Source organism: Oncorhynchus gorbuscha, linkage group LG19 (assembly GCF_021184085.1).
Source record: "Oncorhynchus gorbuscha isolate QuinsamMale2020 ecotype Even-year linkage group LG19, OgorEven_v1.0, whole genome shotgun sequence".
Classification (NCBI taxonomy): domain Eukaryota; kingdom Metazoa; phylum Chordata; class Actinopteri; order Salmoniformes; family Salmonidae; genus Oncorhynchus; species Oncorhynchus gorbuscha.
In genome coordinates, this window is record NC_060191.1 from 80248836 (window position 1) to 80272071 (window position 23236).

General features: G+C 51.0%; 1 protein-coding gene across 1 annotated transcript in view; it reads right to left on the reverse strand.

Annotated features, from left to right (window-relative positions):
* Nucleotides 1-23236, reverse strand: part of LOC124005685 (contactin-5-like) — a 570484-nt gene that overhangs the window by 87590 nt on the left and 459658 nt on the right. Inside the window, exons 15-16 of the mRNA XM_046315147.1 lie at nucleotides 9182-9302; nucleotides 622-780 (exon numbers count right to left, since the gene is read on the reverse strand). Of these exons, the coding sequence (XP_046171103.1) occupies nucleotides 622-780; nucleotides 9182-9302 (280 nt within the window). The remainder of the gene's footprint in view (nucleotides 1-621; nucleotides 781-9181; nucleotides 9303-23236) is intronic.

Genomic DNA, 23236 nt, shown 5'->3' on the forward strand with positions numbered 1-23236 from the left:
ATCCTAAATCTATGGACATGATTCATTATGGAGCTCTAAACTTTTCTATTATTCTTATCCTCCCAACGCAGAAGCAGTAGCGGTGCAGATTACACGTACTGAGTCAGCAGTCATCCTCTGACATGAACAGATAATTATACGCTATTACTGTCATGGTACGGGGAAATAAACCCAATGAAATAGAGACAGCTCAGTAAAAATCCTGTGGTTTCTCATTGCCACCTCAGGAATCAGCTTTGCCATTCTTAATGGATAGAGGTTAATTTTCTGGTAAAATCTGACATAATTCTGCATGTAATTTAGACCACTGAAATTACCTTTTGAGCTCCAGAGACTTGTTTTTATTAAGTTCTGTTGAACAACAGCCAAGTTCTGAACAGGAAATTACAGTTACAATGAATACATCATCATGGACAAGAACAAAACAATGCACATCCAGCATTGGTCTCCAGTCGGGGACATTCGAAGTCTAGAGTTTATATTTCCTTCCATATCGGTTTCCACAAGCCAATATATCCTGTATGCAACTTAACATCTCTGGCCTCCATATCGGTTTCCACAATGCAATACATCCCCTATGGAGCTAAACATCTCTGGCCTAAAACAGGACAGCATCCATACCTGTCCTGAGGGTCTGCCAGCCCAGGGAAAAAGGGCTCCGGGCCTGGAGATTGTAGCTGCTGATGGGGCTGTGGTTGTCCACCCCTCCACTCCACGACAGGGTGGCTGTAGTGTCCATGATCTCCTCTACTATCACCACACCAGGGGGTCCTGGGGGGCCTAGAGGGAGATTTAGAGAGAGAGAGAGAGAGAGAGAGAGAGAGAGAGAGAGAGAGAGAGAGAGAGACAAAGAGAGAGACGGAGAGAAATTTAGAAACCTATCCAACCAAAAACATAGAGACCAAGAAAATCTGGTCACACCTTCCACAAGCTTCCCACAATAAGTTGGGTGAATTTTGGCCCATTCCTCCTGACAGAGCTGGTGTAACTGAGTCAGGTTTGTAGGCCTCCTTGCTCACACACACTTTTCAGTTCTGCCAACAAATTTAACATGGGATTGAGTTCAGGGCTTTGTGATGGCCACTCCATACCTTGACTTTGTTGTCCTTAAGCCATTTAGCCACAACTTTGGATGTATGCTTGAGGTCATTGTGCATTTGGAAGACCCATTTGTGACCAAGCTTGAACTTCCTGACTGAAATCTTGAGATGTTGCTTCAATATATCCACATAATTTTCCTCCCTCATGATGCGGTCTATTTTGTGAAGTTCACCAGTCCCTCCTGCAGCAAAGAATCCTTTTCAGCTTCCTATTTTGCAACAAAGGCTCCTTCACTCTCGCTGCCAAACATACCATCGTAAAACTGATTATCCTACCAATCCTTGACTTCGGTCACAGTGCCATCCGTTTGGCATTCCAAAGCCCCATATACTACCCACCACTGTGACCTGTATGCTCTCGTTGGCTGGTCCTCGTTACATATTTGTCGCCAAACCCACTGGCTCCAGGTCATCTATAAGTCTTTGCTATGTAAAGCTCCACCTTATCTCAGTTCACTGGTCACCATAGCAACACCCACCTGTATCACAAGCTCCAGCAGGTATATTTCACTGGTCATTCCCAAAGCCAACACCTCCTTTGGCCTCCTTTCCTTCCAGTTCTCTGCTGCCAATGATTGGAACGAATTGCAAAAATCAATGTAGTTGGAGAATTATATCTCCCCCACTAACTTTAAGCATCAGCTGTCAGAGCAGCTTACCGATTGCTGCAGCTGTACACAGCCCATATGTAAATAGCCCACACAACTACATCATCCCCATATTTGTTTTTGTTTTTCTGCCCTTTTGAGCACCAGTATTTCTACTTGCACATCCTCATCTGCACATCTTTCAATCCAGTGTTAATATCTCATGTGTATCTCTGTGTTGTTGTTTTTGTCGCACTGCTTTGCTTTATCTTGGCCAGGTCGCAGTTGTAAATGAGAACTTGTTCTCAACTGGTCAACTGGTTAAATTCAGTTGAAATAAAAAAATAACAGCAACTCAAGACCTTTTGTTCACCCGACCTAGAATAACTCACCACCAAATGTATTCCCCCTCAAGTCGATACCACGATGACCCTCAAGGAACACTGGACTTTTTGCAAACTGTAAACCACATATCCTGAGGCCGCCTTTATTATTATTTAACAAAGCAAATTTGACATATTCAACATATTCAGTCTCTCTCTATCCCAGTCTGCTGTCCGCACAAGCTTCAAGATGTCCACCATTGTTCCTGTACCCAAGAAAACAAAAGTAACTGAACTAAATGACTGTCACCCTGTAGCACTCACTTATGTCATGATGAAGTGCTTTGAGAGGCTAAAGATAATATCACCTCTACCTTACCTGACACCCCAGACCCACTTCAATTTGTTTACCACCCCAATAGATCCACAGATGATTCAATCATTGACTATAGCTCAGCTTTCAACACCATAGTACCCTCCAAGCTCATCAATAAGCTCGGGGCTCTGGGTCTGAACCCCACCCTACGCAACTGGATTCTGGATTTCCTGATAGTTTGCCCAGGTTTGCTGAAGGTGCGAAACCTCCACTTCGCTGATCTTCTATACAGATGCCCCACAAGGGTGCGTGCTCAGCCCTGTACTCAGCCCTGTTGCAGTTCGTTCCAGTCATTGGCAGCAGAGAACTGGAAGGGAAGACGACCAAAGGAGGAATTGGCATAGTGGGTGACCAGTGAGATATACCCGCTGCAGTACGTGCTACGAGTGGGTGCTGCTATGGTGACCAGTGAGCTGAGATAGGGCTAGGGCTTTACTTAGCAGAGACTTGTAGATGACCTGGAGCCAGTGGGGTTGGCGACGAGTATAAAGCGAGGGCCAGCCAACGAGAGCGTACAGGTCACAGTGGTGGGTAGTATATGGGGCTTTGGTGACAAAATAAATGGCACTGGTATAGACTGCATTCAGTTTGTTGAGTAGAGTGTTGGAGGCTATTTTATAGATGACATCACCGAAGTCGAGGATCGGTAGGATGGTCAGTTTTACGAGGGTATGTTTGGCAGCATGAGAGAAGGATGCTTTGCTGTGATATAGGAAGCCAATTCTAGATTTAATTTTGGATTGGAGATGCTTAATGAGTCTGGAAGGAGAGTTTACAGTCTAACCAGACACCGAGGTATTTGTAGTTGTTCACGTATTCTATGTCTGAACCGTCCAAAGTAGTGATGCTGGACGGGCAGCCAGGTGCAGGCAGCGATCGGTTGAATAGCATGCCTTTAGTTTTACTTGCATTTAAGAGCAGTTGGAGGCCATGGAAGGAGAGTTGTATGGCATTGAAGCTCGTCTGGAGGTTAGTTAACACAGTGTCCAAAGAGGGGCTAGAAGTATACAGAATGGTGTCGTCTGTGTAGAGGTGTATCAGAGAATCACCAGCAGCAAGAGCAACATCATTGATGTATACAGAGAAGAGAGTCGGCCCGAGGGTTGAACCCTGTGGCACCCCCATAGAGACTTCAAGAGATCTGGACAACAGGCCCTCCGATTTGACACACTGAACTCTGTCTGAGAAGTAGTTGGTAAACCAGGGTAGGCAATCATTTGAGAAACCAAGGCTGTCGAGTCTGCCAATAAGAATGTTGTAATTGACAGAGTCGAAAGCCTTTGCCAGGTCGATGAATATGGCTGCACAGTAATGTCTCTTATCGATGGCGGTTATGATGTCGTTTAGAACCTTGAGCGTGGCTGAGGTGCACCCATGACCAGCTCTGAAACCAGATTGCATAGTGAAGAAGGTATGGCGGGATTCGAAATGGTCGGTAATCTGTTTGTTCACTTGGCTTTCGAAGACCTTAGAAAGACAGGGTAGGATAGATAGTAGTTAGTTAGTCCACACCGGTTGTTACCAAGCATGTGACAAATACGATTTTATACTGTTGGAGACAGTATAAATTATGATTTAGAGGGAACCTGAGATACTGGTGGAGACAGTCTGATTTAGAGGGAACCTGAAATATTGGTGGAGACAGTCTGATTTAGAGGGAACCTGAAATATTGGTGGAGACAGTCTGATTTAGAGGGAACCTGAGATACTGGTGGAGACAGTCAGATTTAGAGGGAACCTGAGATACTGGTGGAGACAGTCAGATTTAGAGGGAACCTGAGATACTGGTGGAGACAGTCAGATTTAGAGGGAACCTGAGATACTGGTGGAGACAATCTGATCTAGAGGGAACCTGAATCTGTACCAGTTGTGGTTGTGTCTGATCTAGAGGGAACCTGAGATACTGGGGGAAACAGTATAAATTATGATTTAGAGGGAACCTGAGATACTGGTGGAGACAGACTCACCTTGCCCAGAAGGCCAGCCCAAAGCGGCACAGGACTCAACTAAAGACTCACCTTGCCCAGAAGGCCAGCCCAAAGCGGCACAGGACTCAACTAAAGACTCACCTTGCCCAGAAGGCCAGCCCAAAGCGGCACAGGACTCAACTAAAGACTCACCTTGCCCAGAAGGCCAGCCCAAAGCGGCACAGGACTCAACTAAAGACTCACCTTGCCCAGAAGGCCAGCCCAAAGCGGCACAGGACTCAACTAAAGACTCACCTTGCCCAGAAGGCCAGCCCAAAGCGGCACAGGACTCAACTAAAGACTCACCTTGCCCAGAAGGCCAGCCCAAAGCGGCACAGGACTCAACTAAAGACTCACCTTGCCCAGAAGGCCAGCCCAAAGCGGCACAGGACTCAACTAAAGACTCACCTTGCCCAGAAGGCCAGCCCAAAGCGGCACAGGACTCAACTAAAGACTCACCTTGCCCAGAAGGCCAGCCCAAAGCGGCACAGGACTCAACTAAAGACTCACCTTGCCCAGAAGGCCAGCCCAAAGTGGCACAGGTCTCAACCCCCTTGTTTTCATTCAAAGTTAAAACACAACACAAGAAGTGGGAGGCCTGGAGGGTGCCCAGGCTTGCGAATTTGGTCTTAAAATGAATACGAATGAGGTTTTCATTTCAATCCCTTCATGATTATGTGATGGTGTGGATGTGGACCCTTCTCCAGTTTCAAACTGTCAAACATATGCTTACCTCAGCAGCTTCATCTGAAGTATGTGTAATCTGCAAGTGGTGCAACACATACAAACATACATTCCAAAAAGTTTGAAGGAGAGGACAGGAGGAGTCGTGAGAGACACGCTGGAAATCAACCCCTCCTGACAGCTGGTGCTGGCCAATGAAAACCAACGCTGTGTATCTCAGAGAAGGGTCCATAAAAGGTTTGGTTTGAAAGTTACATTTGCATTCTGAGGAGGGATATTAATATTTAATATGCATTCTGTGTCGCCATGGGAACTAGCTAACCAGTAGAGGAGGATTGTTTTTTTAGTCTGGATAAACAGCGTGAAATACTCATCCCTGTCTGGTCTGTCTGGCCTGTCTGGTCTGTCTGGCCTGTCTGGTCTGTCTGGTCTGTCTGGTCTGTCTGGTCTGTCTGGCCTGTCTGGTCTGTCTGGTCTGTCTGGCCTGTCTGGTCTGTCTGGTCTGTCTGGCCTGTCTGGTCTGTCTGGTCTGTCTGGTCTGTCTGGCCTGTCTGGTCTGTCTGGCCTGTCTGGTCTGTCTGGCCTGTCTGGTCTGTCTGGTCTGTCTGGTCTGTCTGGTCTGTCTGGTCTGTCTGGCCTGTCTGGCCTGTCTGGCCTGTCTGGTCTGTCTGGCCTGTCTGGTCTGTCTGGCCTGTCTGGCCTGTCTGGTCTGTCTGGCCTGTCTGGTCTGTCTGGCCTGTCTGGTCTGTCTGGTCTGTCTGGTCTGTCTGGCCCTTAATAGGTTCTGCTCCACAGCAGTCAGTCAGTCATTAAAACCCAGGTGTATGAAACCGTCAAATCACTGTACACGAGTGAGTTAACAGAATTTAGGAAATCATTAGGGTGTCATTGAGCTCCATTTGATTCCTGTGTGATTCTCATGTCTATTGAGAGGACTATGAGCGAGCTGTGTGGCATGGTGGTTTAATAAGTCATCTGAATGGTGGAGAATACATCATGGTGGGATTCAGATTCAGACATTAGAGTGTAGCTCAGGGAAGGAAGATCATCTCATCTTTTCACTAAAAGGGCCTGTTAAGGGCCCTCCATGGGTGATGCAGCAGGAGACAAAATAGTGACCTGCTGAGACATTCAAACAGGCCAATACTTGGTTCTATTCAAACAAATCCCTCCTCCTGTCCTCCTCCTATCCTCCTCCCCTCCTCCTGTCCTCCTCCTCCTCCTGTCCTCCTCCTCCTCCTGTCCTCCTCTTCTCCTGTCCTCCTCTTCTCCTGTCCTCTTCTCCCCCTGTCCTCCTCCCCCTCCCCCTGTCCTCCTCCCCCTCCCCCTGTCCTTCTCCTCCTCCCCCTGTCCTCCGCCGCCTCTCCCTGTCCTCCTCCCCCTTTCCTCCTCTCCTAGTCCTGTCCTCCTCCTGTTCTCTTCTCCTCCTCCTGCTGTCCTCCTCCTCCTGTCCTCCTCTTCTCCTGTCCTCTTCTCCCCCTGTCCTCCTCTCCTCCTTCTCCTGTCCTCCTCCTCCCCCTGTCCTCCTTCTCCGCCTGTCATCCTCCTCCTCCTCCTGTCCTCCTCCTCCTCGTCATGTTCTCCTCCTTCTCCTGTCCTCTTCTCCCCGTCCTTCTCCTCCTCCCCCTGTCCTCCTCCTCTTCCCCCCGTCCTCCTCTCCTAGTCCTGTCCTCCTCCTGTTCTCTTCTCCTCCTCCTGCTGTCCTCTTCCTCCTCCTGTTCTCCTCTTCACCTTCTCCTGTCCTCCCCCTGTCCTCCTCCCCCAGTTCTCCTCCTCCTCCTCCTCCTGTCCTCCTGTACTCCTCCCCCTGGCCTCCTCCTCCTCCTGTCCTTTCCTCTTCCCACTGTCCTCCTCTCCTCCTCCTCCTGTCCTCCTCCTCCTCCTGTCCTCCTGTCTCCTGTCCTCTTCTCCCCCTGTCCTCCTCCTCCCCCTGTCCTCCTCCTCCCTCCCCTGTCCTCCTCTCCTAGTCCTGTCCTCCTCCTGTTCTCTTCTCCTCCTCCTGCTGTCATCCTCCTCCTCCTCCTGTCCTCCTCTTCTCCTGTCCTCTTCTCCCCCTGTCCTCCTCTCCTCCTTCTCCTGTCCTCCTCCTCAGCCTGTCCTCCTCCTCCGCCTCCTGTCCTCGTCCTCCTCCTCCTCCTGTCCTCCTCCTCCTCCTCCTCCTGTCCTCCTCCTCCTCCCCTTGTCCTCCCTCTCCTCCTCCTGTCCTTTCCTTTTCCCCTGTCCACCTCCTGTTGTGTTCTCCTCCTCCTCCTCGTCCTGTCCTCTTTCCTCCGTCCTTCTCCTCCTCCCCCTGTCCTCCTCCTCCTCCCCCTGTCCTCCTCTCCTAGTCCTGTGCTCCTCCTGTTCTCTTCTCCTCCTCCTGCTGTCCTCCTCCTCCTCCTCCTGTCCTCCCCTGTCCTCCTCCTCCCCCTGTTCTCCTCCTCCTCCACCACCTGTCCTTTCCTCTTCTCCCTGTCCTCCTCTCCCCTCCTCCTGTCCTCCCCCTGTCCTCCTCTCCCCCTCCTCCTGTCCTCCCCGTGTCCTCCTCTCCTCTTCCCCTTATAATCCTGTCCTACTCCTTTTGTCCTCCTCCTCCCCTGTCCCTCTTCTCCTCCTCCCCCTGTCCTCTTCTCCTCCTCCCCTTCTCCTCCTCCTGCTGAGACTGCTGAGACATTCAAACAGGCCAATAGTTCTATTCAAACAAATCCCTCCTCCTGTCCTCCTGTCCTCCTCCCTCTCCTGTCCTCCTCTCCTCCACCTCCACCTCCTGTCCCCCTCCTCCTCCTGTCCTCATCTCCTCCTATCCTCCTCTCCTCCACCTCCACCTCCTCCTCCTCATCCTGTCCTCCTCCTCCTCCTCCTCCTCCTCCTGTCCCCCTCCTCCTCCTCCTGTCCTCATCTCCTCCTGTCCTCATCTCCTCCTGTCCTCATCTCCTCCTGTCCTCCTCCTTCTCCTCCTGTCCTCCTCCTCCTCCTGTCCTTTCCTCTTCTCCCCCTGTCCTCCTCTCCTCCTCCTCCTGTCCTCCCCCTGTCCTCTTCCCCTTCTCCTCTTCTCCTCCTGTCCTCCTCTCTTCCTCCCCCTGTCCTCTTCTCCTCCTCCCCTTATCCTACTCCTCCTGTCCTCCTCCTGTCTTCCCCCTGTCCTCCTCTCCTCCCCCTGTCCTCTTCTCCTCCTCCCCTTATCCTACTCCTCCTGTCCTGTCCTCTTCTCCCTGTCCTTCTCCTCCTCCTCCTGTCTTCCCCCTGTCCTTCTCCTCCTCCTCCTGTCCTCCCCCTGTCTTCCCCCTGTCCTCCTCTCCTTCTCCTGTCCTTTCCTCTTCTCCCCCTGTCCTCCTCTCCTCCTCCTCCTGTCCTCCCCCTGTCCTCTTCCCCTTCTCCTCTTCTCCTCCTGTCCTCCTCTCTTCCTCCCCCTGTCCTCTTCTCCTCCTCCCCTTATCCTCCTCCTCCTGTCCTGTCCTCTTCTCCCTGTCCTCCTCTCCTCCTCCTGTCCTCTTCTCCTCCTCCCCTTATCCTATTCCTCCTGTCCTGTCCTCTTCTCCCTGTCCTCCTCTCCTCCTCCTGTCCTTCTCCTCCTCCTCCTGTCCTCCTGTCCTCCTCTCCTCCTCCTGTCCTTCTCCTCCTCCTCCTGTCCTCCTCCCCTCCTTCTCCTAATCATCTAACTCATCTGCCGCCACTTCTTCCTCCTCAACCTAATCTTCTTCATCATCTTCCTCCTCTTCCTCATCCTCCTCTTATTCCTCCTCCTTTTCATCTTCCTCATCCTCTTCCTCCATCCCTCCTCATCCCGTCAAAATGAAAGGGGATTTTCAGTGTAATACCAATCACCCAGTGTAACCCTCCATGGGTGATGTAGCAGGAGGCAAGCAGTGATAGTGTCAGGAGGAGGGTTGAATGTGACCGTAACCGCTGGTATAGGATAAATGTACCCTAGCATCAATCCTAACCTTAACAATTAGAGGATGAAACAAAATATGACCCTGGATCAGGGGATTAGGGGCATTTATTTCTCTCTCTCTCCAACCTACAGATAACAAGGTAGTAGGTAGAAACTAGCCCCCCTAACAACTAATCCACAGCTTTATCTCATCCCCCTGATAGTTTAGGTTCGGGCTGCTTCCCAAATGCCCCATGTTCCTGCTGTCGACTTGAGAGATAATGAGCTCACCTCTGACAAGGACTTCAGCCTCAGCAAACAAAGTGTCGGCGCTGGTCTGAGCCCGGCAGCTGTATTTCCCAGCATGCTGCAGTAAGATGCTTCTGATCATCAGGTCCACCGTGGAGGACTGCTGTGTGACAGGCAGAAAGTCAACAACAACATAAAATTAGAGAGAGTGATGTGTGGGGTGGAGGGGTATGTTTGTGTGTGTGTGTGATGTGTGATGTGTGTGTGTGTGTGTGATGCGTGATGTGTGTGTGTGTGTGATGTGTGTGTGTGATGTGTGTGTGATGTGTGTGTGAAGTGTGTGTGTGTGATGTGTGTGTGTGATGTGTGTGTGATGTGATGTGTGTGTGTGTGATGTGTGTGGGGTGGAGGGGTATGTGTGTGTGTGTGTGTGTGATGTGATGTGTGTGTGATGTGTGTGTGATGTGTGCGTGATATGTGTGTGTGTGATGTGTGGGGGGTGGAGGGGTATGTTTGTGTGTGTGTGTTTGGGGTGGAGGGGTATGTTTGTGTGTGTGTGTTTGGGGTGGAGGGGTATGTTTGTGTGTGTGTGTTGGGGTTGGAGGGGTATGTTTGTGTGTGTGTGTTTGGGGTGGAGGGTATGTTTATGTTTTGTGTGTGTGTGTTTGGGGGTGGAGGGGTATGTTTTTGTGTGTGTGTGTTGTGTGGGGTGGGGGGGTATGTTTGTGTGTGTGTGTTGGGGTTGGGGGTATGTTTGTGTGTGTGTGTGTGTGGGGTGGGGGGGTATGTTTTGTGTGTGTGTGTGTGGGGGGGGTATGTTTGTGTGTGTGTGTGTTGGGGGTGGGGGTATGTTTGTGTGTGTGTGTGGGGGGGTATGTTTGTGTGTGTGTTGGGGGTGGGGGGGGTATGTTTGTTGTGTGTGTGTGTGGGGGTGGGGGGTATGTTTGTGTGTGTGTGTGTGTGTGTGTGTGGGGGGGTATGTTTGTGTGTGTGTGTTGGGGGGGTATGTTTGTGTGTGTGTGTTGGGGGGGGGGTATGTTTTGTGTGTGTGTGGGGGGGTATGTTTGTGTGTGTGTGTGTGTGTGGGGGGTATGTTTGTGTGTGTGTGTTGGGGGTGGAGGGGTTTGTTTGTGTGTGTGTTTGTTTGTGTGTGTGTGTGTGGGGGGGTATGTTTGTGTGTGTGTGTGTGGGGGGTATGTTTTGTGTGTGTGTGGCACCTGGGGGGGGTATGTGTTGTCACATGCACTGTAATTGGCACCTGAGAAACCTGAGTGCTGCAGAGAGATATCCAAGTCCTGATGCTGCCTCCTGTACTTGGCACCTGAGAAACCTGATGCTGCTCACATCCTGTACTTGGCACCTGAGAAACCTGATGCTGCTCACATCCTGTACTTGGCACCTGAGAAACCTGATGCTGCTCACATCCTGTACTTGGCACCTGAGAAACCTGATGCTGCTCACATCCTGTACTAGGCAACTGAGAAACCTGATGCTGCTCACAAACCTGAGAAACCTGATGCTGCTCACATCCTGTACTTGGCACCTGAGAAACCTGATGCTGCTCACATCCTGTACTTGGCACCTGAGAAACCTGATGCTGCTCACATCCTGTACTTGGCACCTGAGAAACCTGATGCTGCTCACATCCTGTACTTGGCACCTGAGAAACCTGATGCTGCTCACATCCTGTACTTGGCACCTGAGAAACCTGATGCTGCTCACATCCTGTACTAGGCACCTGAGAAACCTGATGCTGCTCACATCCTGTACTTGGCACCTGAGAAACCTGATGCTGCTCACATCCTGTACTTGGCACCTGAGAAACCTGATGCTGCTCACATCCTGTACTTGGCACCTGAGAAACCTGATGCTGCTCACATCCTGTACTTGGCACCTGAGAAACCTGATGCTGCTCACATCCTGTACTTGGCACCTGAGAAACCTGATGCTGCTCACATCCTGTACTTGGCACCTGAGAAACCTGATGCTGCTCACATCCTGTGAGAAACCTTGCTCACATCCACCTGCAGAAACCTGATGCTGCTCACATCCTGTACTTGGCACCTGAGAAACCTGATGCTGCTCACATCCTGTACTTGGCACCTGAGAAACCTGATGCTGCTCACATCCTGTACTAGGCACCTGAGAAACCTGATGCTGCTCACATCCTGTACTTGGCACCTGAGAAACCTGATGCTGCTCACATCCTGTACTTGGCACCTGAGAAACCTGATGCTGCTCACATCCTGTACTTGGCACCTGAGAAACCTGATGCTGCTCACATCCTGTAGGCACCTGAGAAACCTGATGCTGGCACCTGAGAAACCTGATGCTGCTCACATCCTGTACTTGGCACCTGAGAAACCTGATGCTGCTCACATCCTGTACTAGGCACCTGAGAAACCTGATGCTGCTCACATCCTGTACTTGGCACCTGAGAAACCTGATGCTGCTCACATCCTGTACTTGGCACCTGAGAAACCTGATGCTGCTCACATCCTGTACTTGGCACCTGAGAAACCTGATGCTGCTCACATCCTGTACTTGGCACCTGAGAAACCTGATGCTGCTCACATCCTGTACTTGGCACCTGAGAAACCTGATGCTGCTCACATCCTGTACTTGGCACCTGAGAAACCTGATGCTGCTCACATCCTGTACTTGGCACCTGAGAAACCTGATGCTGCTCACATCCTGTACTTGGCACCTGAGAAACCTGATGCTGCTCACATCCTGTACTTGGCACCTGAGAAACCTGATGCTGCTCACATCCTGTACTTGGCACCTGAGAAACCTGATGCTGCTCACATCCTGTACTTGGCACCTGAGAAACCTGATGCTGCTCACATCCTGTACTTGGCACCTGAGAAACCTGATGCTGCTCACATCCTGTACTTGGCACCTGAGAAACCTGATGCTGCTCACATCCTGTACTAGGCACCTGAGAAACCTGATGCTGCTCACATCCTGTACTTGGCACCTGAGAAACCTGATGCTGCTCACATCCTGTACTTGGCACCTGAGAAACCTGATGCTGCTCACATCCTGTACTTGGCACCTGAGAAACCTGATGCTGCTCACATCCTGTACTTGGCACCTGAGAAACCTGATGCTGCTCACATCCTGTACTAGGCACCTGAGAAACCTGATGCTGCTGAGAAACATCCTGTACATCCTGGCACCTGAGAAACCTGATGCTGCTCACATCCTGTACTAGGCACCTGAGAAACCTGATGCTGCTCACATCCTGTACTTGGCACCTGAGAAACCTGATGCTGCTCACATCCTGTACTAGGCACCTGAGAAACCTGATGCTGCTCACATCCTGTGAGAAACCTGCTGGCACCTGAGAAACCTGATGCTGCTCACATCCTGTACTTGGCACCTGAGAAACCTGATGCTGCTCACATCCTGTACTTGGCACCTGAGAAACCTGATGCTGCATCCTGTACTTGGCACCTGAGAAACCCTGCTCACATCCTGTACTTGGCACCTGAGAAACCTGATGCTGCTCACATCCTGTACTTGGCACCTGAGAAACCTGATGCTGCTCACATCCTGTACTTGGCACCTGAGAAACCTGATGCTGCTCACATCCTGTACTTGGCACCTGAGAAACCTGATGCTGCTCACATCCTGTACTAGGCACCTGAGAAACCTGATGCTGCTCACATCCTGTACTTGGCACCTGAGAAACCTGATGCTGCTCACATCCTGTACTAGGCACCTGAGAAACCTGATGCTGCTCACATCCTGTACTTGGCACCTGAGAAACCTGATGCTGCTCACATCCTGTACTAGGCACCTGAGAAACCTGATGCTGCTCACATCCTGCTGGCACCTGAGAAACCTGATGCTGCTCACATCCTGTACTTGGCACCTGAGAAACCTGATGCTGCTCACATCCTGTACTTGGCACCTGAGAAACCTGATGCTGCTCACATCCTGTACTTGGCACCTGAGAAACCTGATGCTGCTCACATCCTGTACTTGGCACCTGAGAAACCTGATGCTGCTCACATCCTGTACTTGGCACCTGAGAAACCTGATGCTGCTCACATCCTGTACACACCTGAGAAACCCTGCTCACATCCTACTTGGCACCTGAGAAACCTGATGCTGCTCACATCCTGTACTTGGCACCTGAGAAACCTGATGCTGCTCACATCCTGTACTTGGCACCTGAGAAACCTGATGCTGCTCACATCCTGTACTTGGCACCTGAGAAACCTGATGCTGCTCACATCCTGTACTTGGCACCTGAGAAACCTGATGCTGCTCACATCCTGTACTTGGCACCTGAGAAACCTGATGCTGCTCACATCCTGTACTTGGCACCTGAGAAACCTGATGCTGCTCACATCCTGTACTTGGCACCTGAGAAACCTGATGCTGCTCACATCCTGTACTTGGCACCTGAGAAACCTGATGCTGCTCACATCCTGTACTTGGCACCTGAGAAACCTGATGCTGCTCACATCCTGTACTAGGCACCTGAGAAACCTGATGCTGCTCACATCCTGTACTTGGCACCTGAGAAACCTGATGCTGCTCACATCCTGTACTTGGCACCTGAGAAACCTGATGCTGCTCACATCCTGTACTTGGCACCTGAGAAACCTGATGCTGCTCACATCCTGTACTTGGCACCTGAGAAACCTGATGCTGCTCACATCCTGTACTTGGCACCTGAGAAACCTGATGCTGCTCACATCCTGTACTTGGCACCTGAGAAACCTGATGCTGCTCACATCCTGTACTAGGCACCTGAGAAACCTGATGCTGCTCACATCCTGTACTTGGCACCTGAGAAACCTGATGCTGCTCACATCCTGTACTAGGCACCTGAGAAACCTGATGCTGCTCACATCCTGTACTTGGCACCTGAGAAACCTGATGCTGCTCACATCCTGTACTAGGCACCTGAGAAACCTGATGCTGCTCACATCCTGTACTTGGCACCTGAGAAACCTGATGCTGCTCACATCCTGTACTTGGCACCTGAGAAACCTGATGCTGCTCACATCCTGTACTTGGCACCTGAGAAACCTGATGCTGCTCACATCCTGTACTGGCACCTGAGAAACCTGATGCTGCTCACATCCTGTACTTGGCACCTGAGAAACCTGATGCTGCTCACATCCTGTACTTGGCACCTGAGAAACCTGATGCTGCTCACATCCTGTACCTGGCACCTGAGAAACCTGATGCTGCTCACATCCTGTACTTGGCACCTGAGAAACCTGATGCTGCTCACATCCTGTACTTGGCACCTGAGAAACCTGATGCTGCTCACATCCTGTACTTGGCACCTGAGAAACCTGATGCTGCTCACATCCTGTACTAGGCACCTGAGAAACCTGATGCTGCTCACATCCTGTACTTGGCACCTGAGAAACCTGATGCTGCTCACATCCTGTACTAGGCACCTGAGAAACCTGATGCTGCTCACATCCTGTACTTGGCACCTGAGAAACCTGATGCTGCTCACATCCTGTACTAGGCACCTGAGAAACCTGATGCTGCTCCACATCCTGCTCACATCCTTGGCACCTGAGAAACCTGATGCTGCTCACATCCTGTACTTGGCACCTGAGAAACCTGATGCTGCTCACATCCTGTACTTGGCACCTGAGAAACCTGATGCTGCTCACATCCTGTACTTGGCACCTGAGAAACCTGATGCTGCTCACATCCTGTACTAGGCACCTGAGAAACCTGATGCTGCTCACATCCTGTACTTGGCACCTGAGAAACCTGATGCTGCTCACATCCTGTGCTCACATCCTAGGCACCTGAGAAACCTGATGCTGCTCACATCCTGTACTTGGCACCTGAGAAACCTGATGCTGCTCACATCCTGTACTTGGCACCTGAGAAACCTGATGCTGCTCACATCCTGTACTTGGCACCTGAGAAACCTGATGCTGCTCACATCCTGTACTTGGCACCTGAGAAACCTGATGCTGCTGCTCACAGAAACCTGATGCTGTACTTGGCACCTGAGAAACCTGATGCTGCTCACATCCTGTACTTGGCACCTGAGAAACCTGATGCTGCTCACATCCTGTACTTGGCACCTGAGAAACCTGATGCTGCTCACATCCTGTACTTGGCACCTGAGAAACCTGATGCTGCTCACATCCTGAAACCTATGCTGCTCACATCCTGGCACCTGAGAAACCTGATGCTGCTCACATCCTGTACTTGGCACCTGAGAAACCTGATGCTGCTCACATCCTGTACTTGGCACCTGAGAAACCTGATGCTGCTCACATCCTGTACTTGGCACCTGAGAAACCTGATGCTGCTCACATCCTGTACTTGGCACCTGAGAAACCTGATGCTGCTCACATCCTGTACTTGGCACCTGAGAAACCTGATGCTGCTCACATCCTGTACTAGGCACCTGAGAAACCTGATGCTGCTCACATCCTGTACTTGGCACCTGAGAAACCTGATGCTGCTCACATCCTGTACTAGGCACCTGAGAAACCTGATGCTGCTCACATCCTGTACTTGGCACCTGAGAAACCTGATGCTGCTCACATCCTGTACTTGGCACCTGAGAAACCTGATGCTGCTCACATCCTGTACTTGGCACCTGAGAAACCTGATGCTGCTCACATCCTGTACTAGGCACCTGAGAAACCTGATGCTGCTCACATCCTGTACTTGGCACCTGAGAAACCTGATGCTGCTCACATCCTGTACTAGGCACCTGAGAAACCTGATGCTGCTCACATCCTGTACTTGGCACCTGAGAAACCTGATGCTGCTCACATCCTGTACTTGGCACCTGAGAAACCTGATGCTGCTCACATCCTGTACTGGCACCTGAGAAACCTGATGCTGCTCATCCTGTACTTGGCACCTGAGAAACCTGATGCTGCTCACATCCTGTACTTGGCACCTGAGAAACCTGATGCTGCTCACATCCTGTACTTGGCACCTGAGAAACCTGATGCTGCTGGCACCTGAGAAATCCTGCTCACATCCTGTACTTGGCACCTGAGAAACCTGATGCTGCTCACATCCTGTACTAGGCACCTGAGAAACCTGATGCTGCTCACATCCTGTACTTGGCACCTGAGAAACCTGATGCTGCTCACATCCTGTACTAGGCACCTGAGAAACCTGATGCTGCTCACATCCTGTACTTGGCACCTGAGAAACCTGATGATCCTGCTGCACCTGAGAAACCTGATGCTGCTCACATCCTGTACTTGGCACCTGAGAAACCTGATGCTGCTCACATCCTGTACTTGGCACCTGAGAAACCTGATGCTGCTCACATCCTGTACTTGGCACCTGAGAAACCTGATGCTGCTCACATCCTGTACTTGGCACCTGAGAAACCTGATGCTGCTCACATCCTGTACTTGGCACCTGAGAAACCTGATGCTGCTCACATCCTGTACTTGGCACCTGAGAAACCTGATGCTGCTCACATCCTGTACTTGGCACCTGAGAAACCTGATGCTGCTCACATCCTGTACTTGGCACCTGAGAAACCTGATGCTGCTCACATCCTGTACTTGGCACCTGAGAAACCTGATGCTGCTCACATCCTGTACTTGGCACCTGAGAAACCTGATGCTGCTCACATCCTGTACTTGGCACCTGAGAAACCTGATGCTGCTCACATCCTGTACTTGGCACCTGAGAAACCTGATGCTGCTCACATCCTGTACTTGGCACCTGAGAAACCTGATGCTGCTCACATCCTGTACTTGGCACCTGAGAAACCTGATGCTGCTCACATCCTGTACTTGGCACCTGAGAAACCTGATGCTGCTCACATCCTGTACTAGGCACCTGAGAAACCTGATGCTGCTCACATCCTGTACTTGGCACCTGAGAAACCTGATGCTGCTCACATCCTGTACTTGGCACCTGAGAAACCTGATGCTGCTCACATCCTGTACTTGGCACCTGAGAAACCTGATGCTGCTCACATCCTGTACTAGGCACCTGAGAAACCTGATGCTGCTCACATCCTGTACTGGCACCTGAGAAACCTGATGCTGCTCACATCCTGTACTAGGCACCTGAGAAACCTGATGCTGCTCACATCCTGTACTTGGCACCTGAGAAACCTGATGCTGCTCACATCCTGTACTTGGCACCTGAGAAACCTGATGCTGCTCACATCCTGTACTAGGCACCTGAGAAACCTGATGCTGCTCACATCCTGTACTTGGCACCTGAGAAACCTGATGCTGCTCACATCCTGTACTTGGCACCTGAGAAACCTGATGCTGCTCACATCCTGTACTTGGCACCTGAGAAACCTGATGCTGCTCACATCCTGTACTTGGCACCTGAGAAACCTGATGCTGCTCACATCCTGTACTTGGCACCTGAGAAACCTGATGCTGCTCACATCCTGTACTTGGCACCTGAGAAACCTGATGCTGCTCACATCCTGTACTTGGCACCTGAGAAACCTGATGCTGCTCAATCCTGATGCTGCACCTGAGAAACCTGATGCTGCTCACATCCTGTACTTGGCACCTGAGAAACCTGATGCTGCTCACATCCTGTACTTGGCACCTGAGAAACCTGATGCTGCTCACATCCTGTACTTGGCACCTGAGAAACCTGATGCTGCTCACATCCTGTACTTGGCACCTGAGAAACCTGATGCTGCTCACATCCTGTACTTGGCACCTGAGAAACCTGATGCTGCTCACATCCTGTACTTGGCACCTGAGAAACCTGATGCTGCTCACATCCTGTACTTGGCACCTGAGAAACCTGATGCTGCTCACATCCTGTACTTGGCACCTGAGAAACCTGATGCTGCTCACATCCTGTACTTGGCACCTGAGAAACCTGATGCTGCTCACATCCTGTACTTGGCACCTGAGAAACCTGATGCTGCTCACATCCTGTACTTGGCACCTGAGAAACCTGATGCTGCTCACATCCTGTACTTGGCACCTGAGAAACCTGATGCTGCTCACATCCTGTACTTGGCACCTGAGAAACCTGATGCTGCTCACATCCTGTACTTGGCACCTGAGAAACCTGATGCTGCTCACATCCTGTACTTGGCACCTGAGAAACCTGATGCTGCTCACATCCTGTACTTGGCACCTGAGAAACCTGATGCTGCTCACATCCTGCTGGCACCTGAGAATCCTGTGCTCACATCCTGTGGCACCTGAGAAACCTGATGCTGCATCCTGTACTTGGCACCTCCTGATGCTGCTCACATCCTGTGGCACCTGAGAAACCTGATGCTGCTCACATCCTGTACTTGGCACCTGAGAAACCTGATGCTGCTCACATCCTGTACTTGGCACCTGAGAAACCTGATGCTGCTCACATCCTGTACTAGGCACCTGAGAAACCTGATGCTGCTCACATCCTGTACTTGGCACCTGAGAAACCTGATGCTGCTCACATCCTGTACTAGGCACCTGAGAAACCTGATGCTGCTCACATCCTGTACTTGGCACCTGAGAAACCTGATGCTGCTCACATCCTGTACTAGGCACCTGAGAAACCTGATGCTGCTCACATCCTGTACTTGGCACCTGAGAAACCTGATGCTGCTCACATCCTGTACTTGGCACCTGAGAAACCTGATGCTGCTCACATCCTGTACTTGGCACCTGAGAAACCTGATGCTGCTCACATCCTGTCACACTTGGCACCTGAGAAACCTGATGCTGCTCACATCCTGTACTTGGCACCTGAGAAACCTGATGCTGCTCACATCCTGTACTGGCACCTGAGAAACCTGATGCTGCTCACATCCTGTACTTGGCACCTGAGAAACCTGATGCTGCTCACATCCTGTACTTGGCACCTGAGAAACCTGATGCTGCTCACATCCTGTACTTGGCACCTGAGAAACCTGATGCTGCTCACATCCTGTACTTGGCACCTGAGAAACCTGATGCTGCTCACATCCTGTACTTGGCACCTGAGAAACCTGATGCTGCTCACATCCTGTACTTGGCACCTGAGAAACCTGATGCTGCTCACATCCTGTACTTGGCACCTGAGAAACCTGATGCTGCTCACATCCTGTACTTGGCACCTGAGAAACCTGATGCTGCTCACATCCTGTACTTGGCACCTGAGAAACCTGATGCTGCTCACATCCTGTACTTGGCACCTGAGAAACCTGATGCTGCTCACATCCTGTACTTGGCACCTGAGAAACCTGATGCTGCTCACATCCTGTACTTGGCACCTGAGAAACCTGATGCTGCTCACATCCTGTACTTGGCACCTGAGAAACCTGATGCTGCTCACATCCTGTACTTGGCACCTGAGAAACCTGATGCTGCTCACATCCTGTACTTGGCACCTGAGAAACCTGATGCTGCTCACATCCTGTATGGCACCTGAGAAACCTGATGCTGCTCACATCCCTTGGCACCTGAGAAACCTGATGCTGCTCACATCCTGTACTTGGCACCTGAGAAACCTGATGCTGCTCATCCTGTACTTGGCACCTGAGAAACCTGATGCTGCTCACATCCTGTACTTGGCACCTGAGAAACCTGATGCTGCTCACATCCTGTACTTGGCACCTGAGAAACCTGATGCTGCTCACATCCTGTACTTGGCACCTGAGAAACCTGATGCTGCTCACATCCTGTACTTGGCACCTGAGAAACCTGATGCTGCTCACATCCTGTACTTGGCACCTGAGAAACCTGATGCTGCTCACATCCTGTACTTGGCACCTGAGAAACCTGATGCTGCTCACATCCTGTACTTGGCACCTGAGAAACCTGATGCTGCTCACATCCTGTACTTGGCACCTGAGAAACCTGATGCTGCTCACATCCTGTACTTGGCACCTGAGAAACCTGATGCTGCTCACATCCTGGTGGCTGTGTGAGACGGCCGGATATTGACAGCCTCGGGTCCTCTGGATTATAGCTACGGGCACGTGCCGCACCGTCGGGCTTCTCGAGGTGCCCAAGCTGCGGGTGCATGCATCGAGCCCGCCTCGGTAGGATGACGGCAGGCAATCGGAGGTTTCTCAGGTACAGACACAGAGGATGTGGCTGCATCAAGTTTTCTCAAATTACAAGTACAGGATGTGAGCAGCATCGGAGATTTCTCGGAGGTGCTGGATACGGGATGCGTAGCCGTCCGGAACTTCTCGGGCACCGAAGTGCAGGATGTGGTAGCGCGGGCGTCGTAGGCTACTGGATTGCTCGAGCGGCCGGGACCAGCAGGCATGGCATTGTCGATCATGGTAGCGGGATGTGCGCTGCATCAGGTGCTCGGGCGGCAGAGTCTGGGTCAGCCGTCGAGTCTCTCGGGTATCTAGGCTGATATGAGCTACGTGGATCTCAGTGAGGTATTATTCGCCTGCCAGAGCCATGATGATCAGACGTGATCGGTCTCAGGTATGCCATTACGGACGCAGCTTGCGTATCGAAGTACTCAGGTGCCTGGTAAGGATGTGGCGGCTGTCGACAATTTCTCAGTACGTGCCAAGTGTGGTGTACTCAGGTGCCTGAGTCCAGGACGTGAAGGCGTTATCAGGAATTTCTCGGTATTATGAGACGGGATGTGACGGCAGCATCGGTGCTCAGTTGTGATAGCAGGATGTGAGCAGCATCAGGCTGCCTCCGGATGCCATGATGCTGGATGTGAGGAACGTAAATCCCGGATTTCTCGGAGTGCCATCGCAGGATGTGGTCGCATGCATCGATTGCTCGGCAGTCGGATGTGCGCAGCGCCTGAGTCTCGGGATGACGCATCCGGGGTACGGGATGTGACGGCGTGGGTTTCTCGGGTGCCACGCGTTTCTCCGGAGTGCCAAGTACAGGATGTTGGCAGCATCGGGTGCTCTGGTGTGAGCAGCATCAGGTGCTCGGGTGTAAGCTGAGATCGGCATCCGGAACTTTAGAATTATGACAGCATCGAGTCTCAGGTATAAGTACGGGATAATGACAGCATCGAATTTCTCAGGTGTAAGTAGGATGTGAGCAGCATCGGAGGCTGATCAGGTGTAAGTACAGGATGTGGCTGGCATCGTTTCTCAGTATAAAGTACAAAGATGGTAGTATCGGTTTCTCGGGTGCCAAGTACGGGATGTGAAACCCATCATCCCAGGGTGAGCATCGGAACTCGGGTGCCTAATTTTGGGATGTGGTACGGCATCCGGAATTTCTCAGCGAAATTTTGAGATGTGAATCGAGACTCTCAGGTGCCTGGTACAGGATGTGCAGCATCAGGTTTCTCGATCATGAGGTACGGGATATTGACGTGCCCTAATTACGGGGATGTGGGCGCATCGGAAACTCAGTCTCATTCACGAGGCTGTGGCTGTATCGAGAACCTGAGCCATATTTGGGATGTGGTATATGTCTCGGAGGTATGGCTACGGGATAACATCGAGACTCGTTATAGCTGAGATGTGTCTGAATACCTAATTTGAGATCAATGTTGATATAGTACAGGATGTGTGCTATCAGTCAGTGCTAGTACGAGATGTGACGTCTCGAATTGCTGGTATCGCCGGGTACCAACGGTATCGGTGGGTATAATACAGACTAATGATATATCGATATATACAGGATGTGGCGCAGCTATCAATTCTCAGGTGCCAGCCCTGACGTATCAGTCTCGGGTGCTATTTGAGATGTGGTAATATCGGGCTGCTCGAGTGCATTACGAGATGAGCGTACATTTCTCGGAATTGCTGAATTGCTCGGTGCCGAGTACAAGGATGTGGCAGCATCGAATTTCTCGGAGGTGCCAGGTACGAAACAGCTATCGGTTTCTCAGATATAGTAAGGATGTGACATCCTCAGGTGGCTGTACGGGATGTAGGCATATCAGTTTTCTCGAATTATAGTACTGAGATGTGGTGCTGAGCCCGGATGTGGTAACGGCGCATCAGGTTTCTCAGGTGCGCCAATACAGGATGTGATCAGGTTTCTCGAGTGTAGCCGGACGATATCGAACGTCGGGTTCCGCTTCGAAATTCTCAGCGCGAAATACGGGATGTGGTAGCAGCATCAGTACTCAGGTGAGATGACGTTAAATGGCTCAACTCAGTTATAGATAATACAGGATGTGAAAGTTTATTTCTCCCGGGTGTAAGCCCCACGGGATGGTGCTTAGGCCCCGGGATGACAGCATCCACTCAGGTGCTGATGGCGATAGCGCCAGAACTCTCAAGTGACCAGCCAGGATGTATTCTCAGGTATAGCTGAGATGTGACATCGGGATATCAGTTCGTTTGTAGGATGTGAGCAGCATCCAGGCTACTCGAGTGAGCTCCCAGGCTGTGGCGCTTTCAGAGTGTGGTAACATCAATTTCTCAGTACTAGTACAGGATATGGCTGTATCAGTTCTCGTTGCAGCCAGATGAGCGGCATTGGAGTTTCTCCGGGTGTGAAATTCCGGGATGTGGCTGGCTGTCAGGTTTTCCTGCGGGTGCTGTGCAGGATAATGACGGCACATCCTCAGGTGCCTAATTTTGAGATGTGTGGTATCAGGCTTCTCGAATTGCTGAGATGGCTGTACGCTCGTTTGCTCAGGTGCCTGGTAGGATACAATGGCTGGCTGAGACTCAGGTGTGAGCCCGGGATATTGTGCTGGCCAGATCGAGTATCAGTTGTCATTTAATCACAGGTCTGTTTGTGTTATATGTGAGCATGTGGACTGTGTCTGGCACCATCATTTCTCAGTGCCAAGGATGTGGCTCAGCATCAGGCTAGGTACCTGTTAGGTCTGGCTGCAATTCTCAGGTATCATTTACGAGACTGGCTGCAGCATCCCAGGTTTCTCAGTGCTGAGCCACAATGAAACTGTATCATTTCATTAATCTTGAGATAATAAACATCATTTCAGTTGTCTGAGGATATGTTATTATAAAGAAATTTCAGTGTATGTAGAATCGTTATCAGGCCTCAGGTCTAGTGTGGCGTAGCATCAGGTCTCATGAGATATTGCCGTTTCTCAGTGCCAGGATAATGACTTTATCATTTCTCAGTATAATCCCAAGGATGGCTGATCGATATAGCCCAAGGATGTGGCCCTCGAAGCTACCCAGGATGTTGTAGAACTCAGGTATAATGAGATAATGACAGCGCTCAATTTCTATTC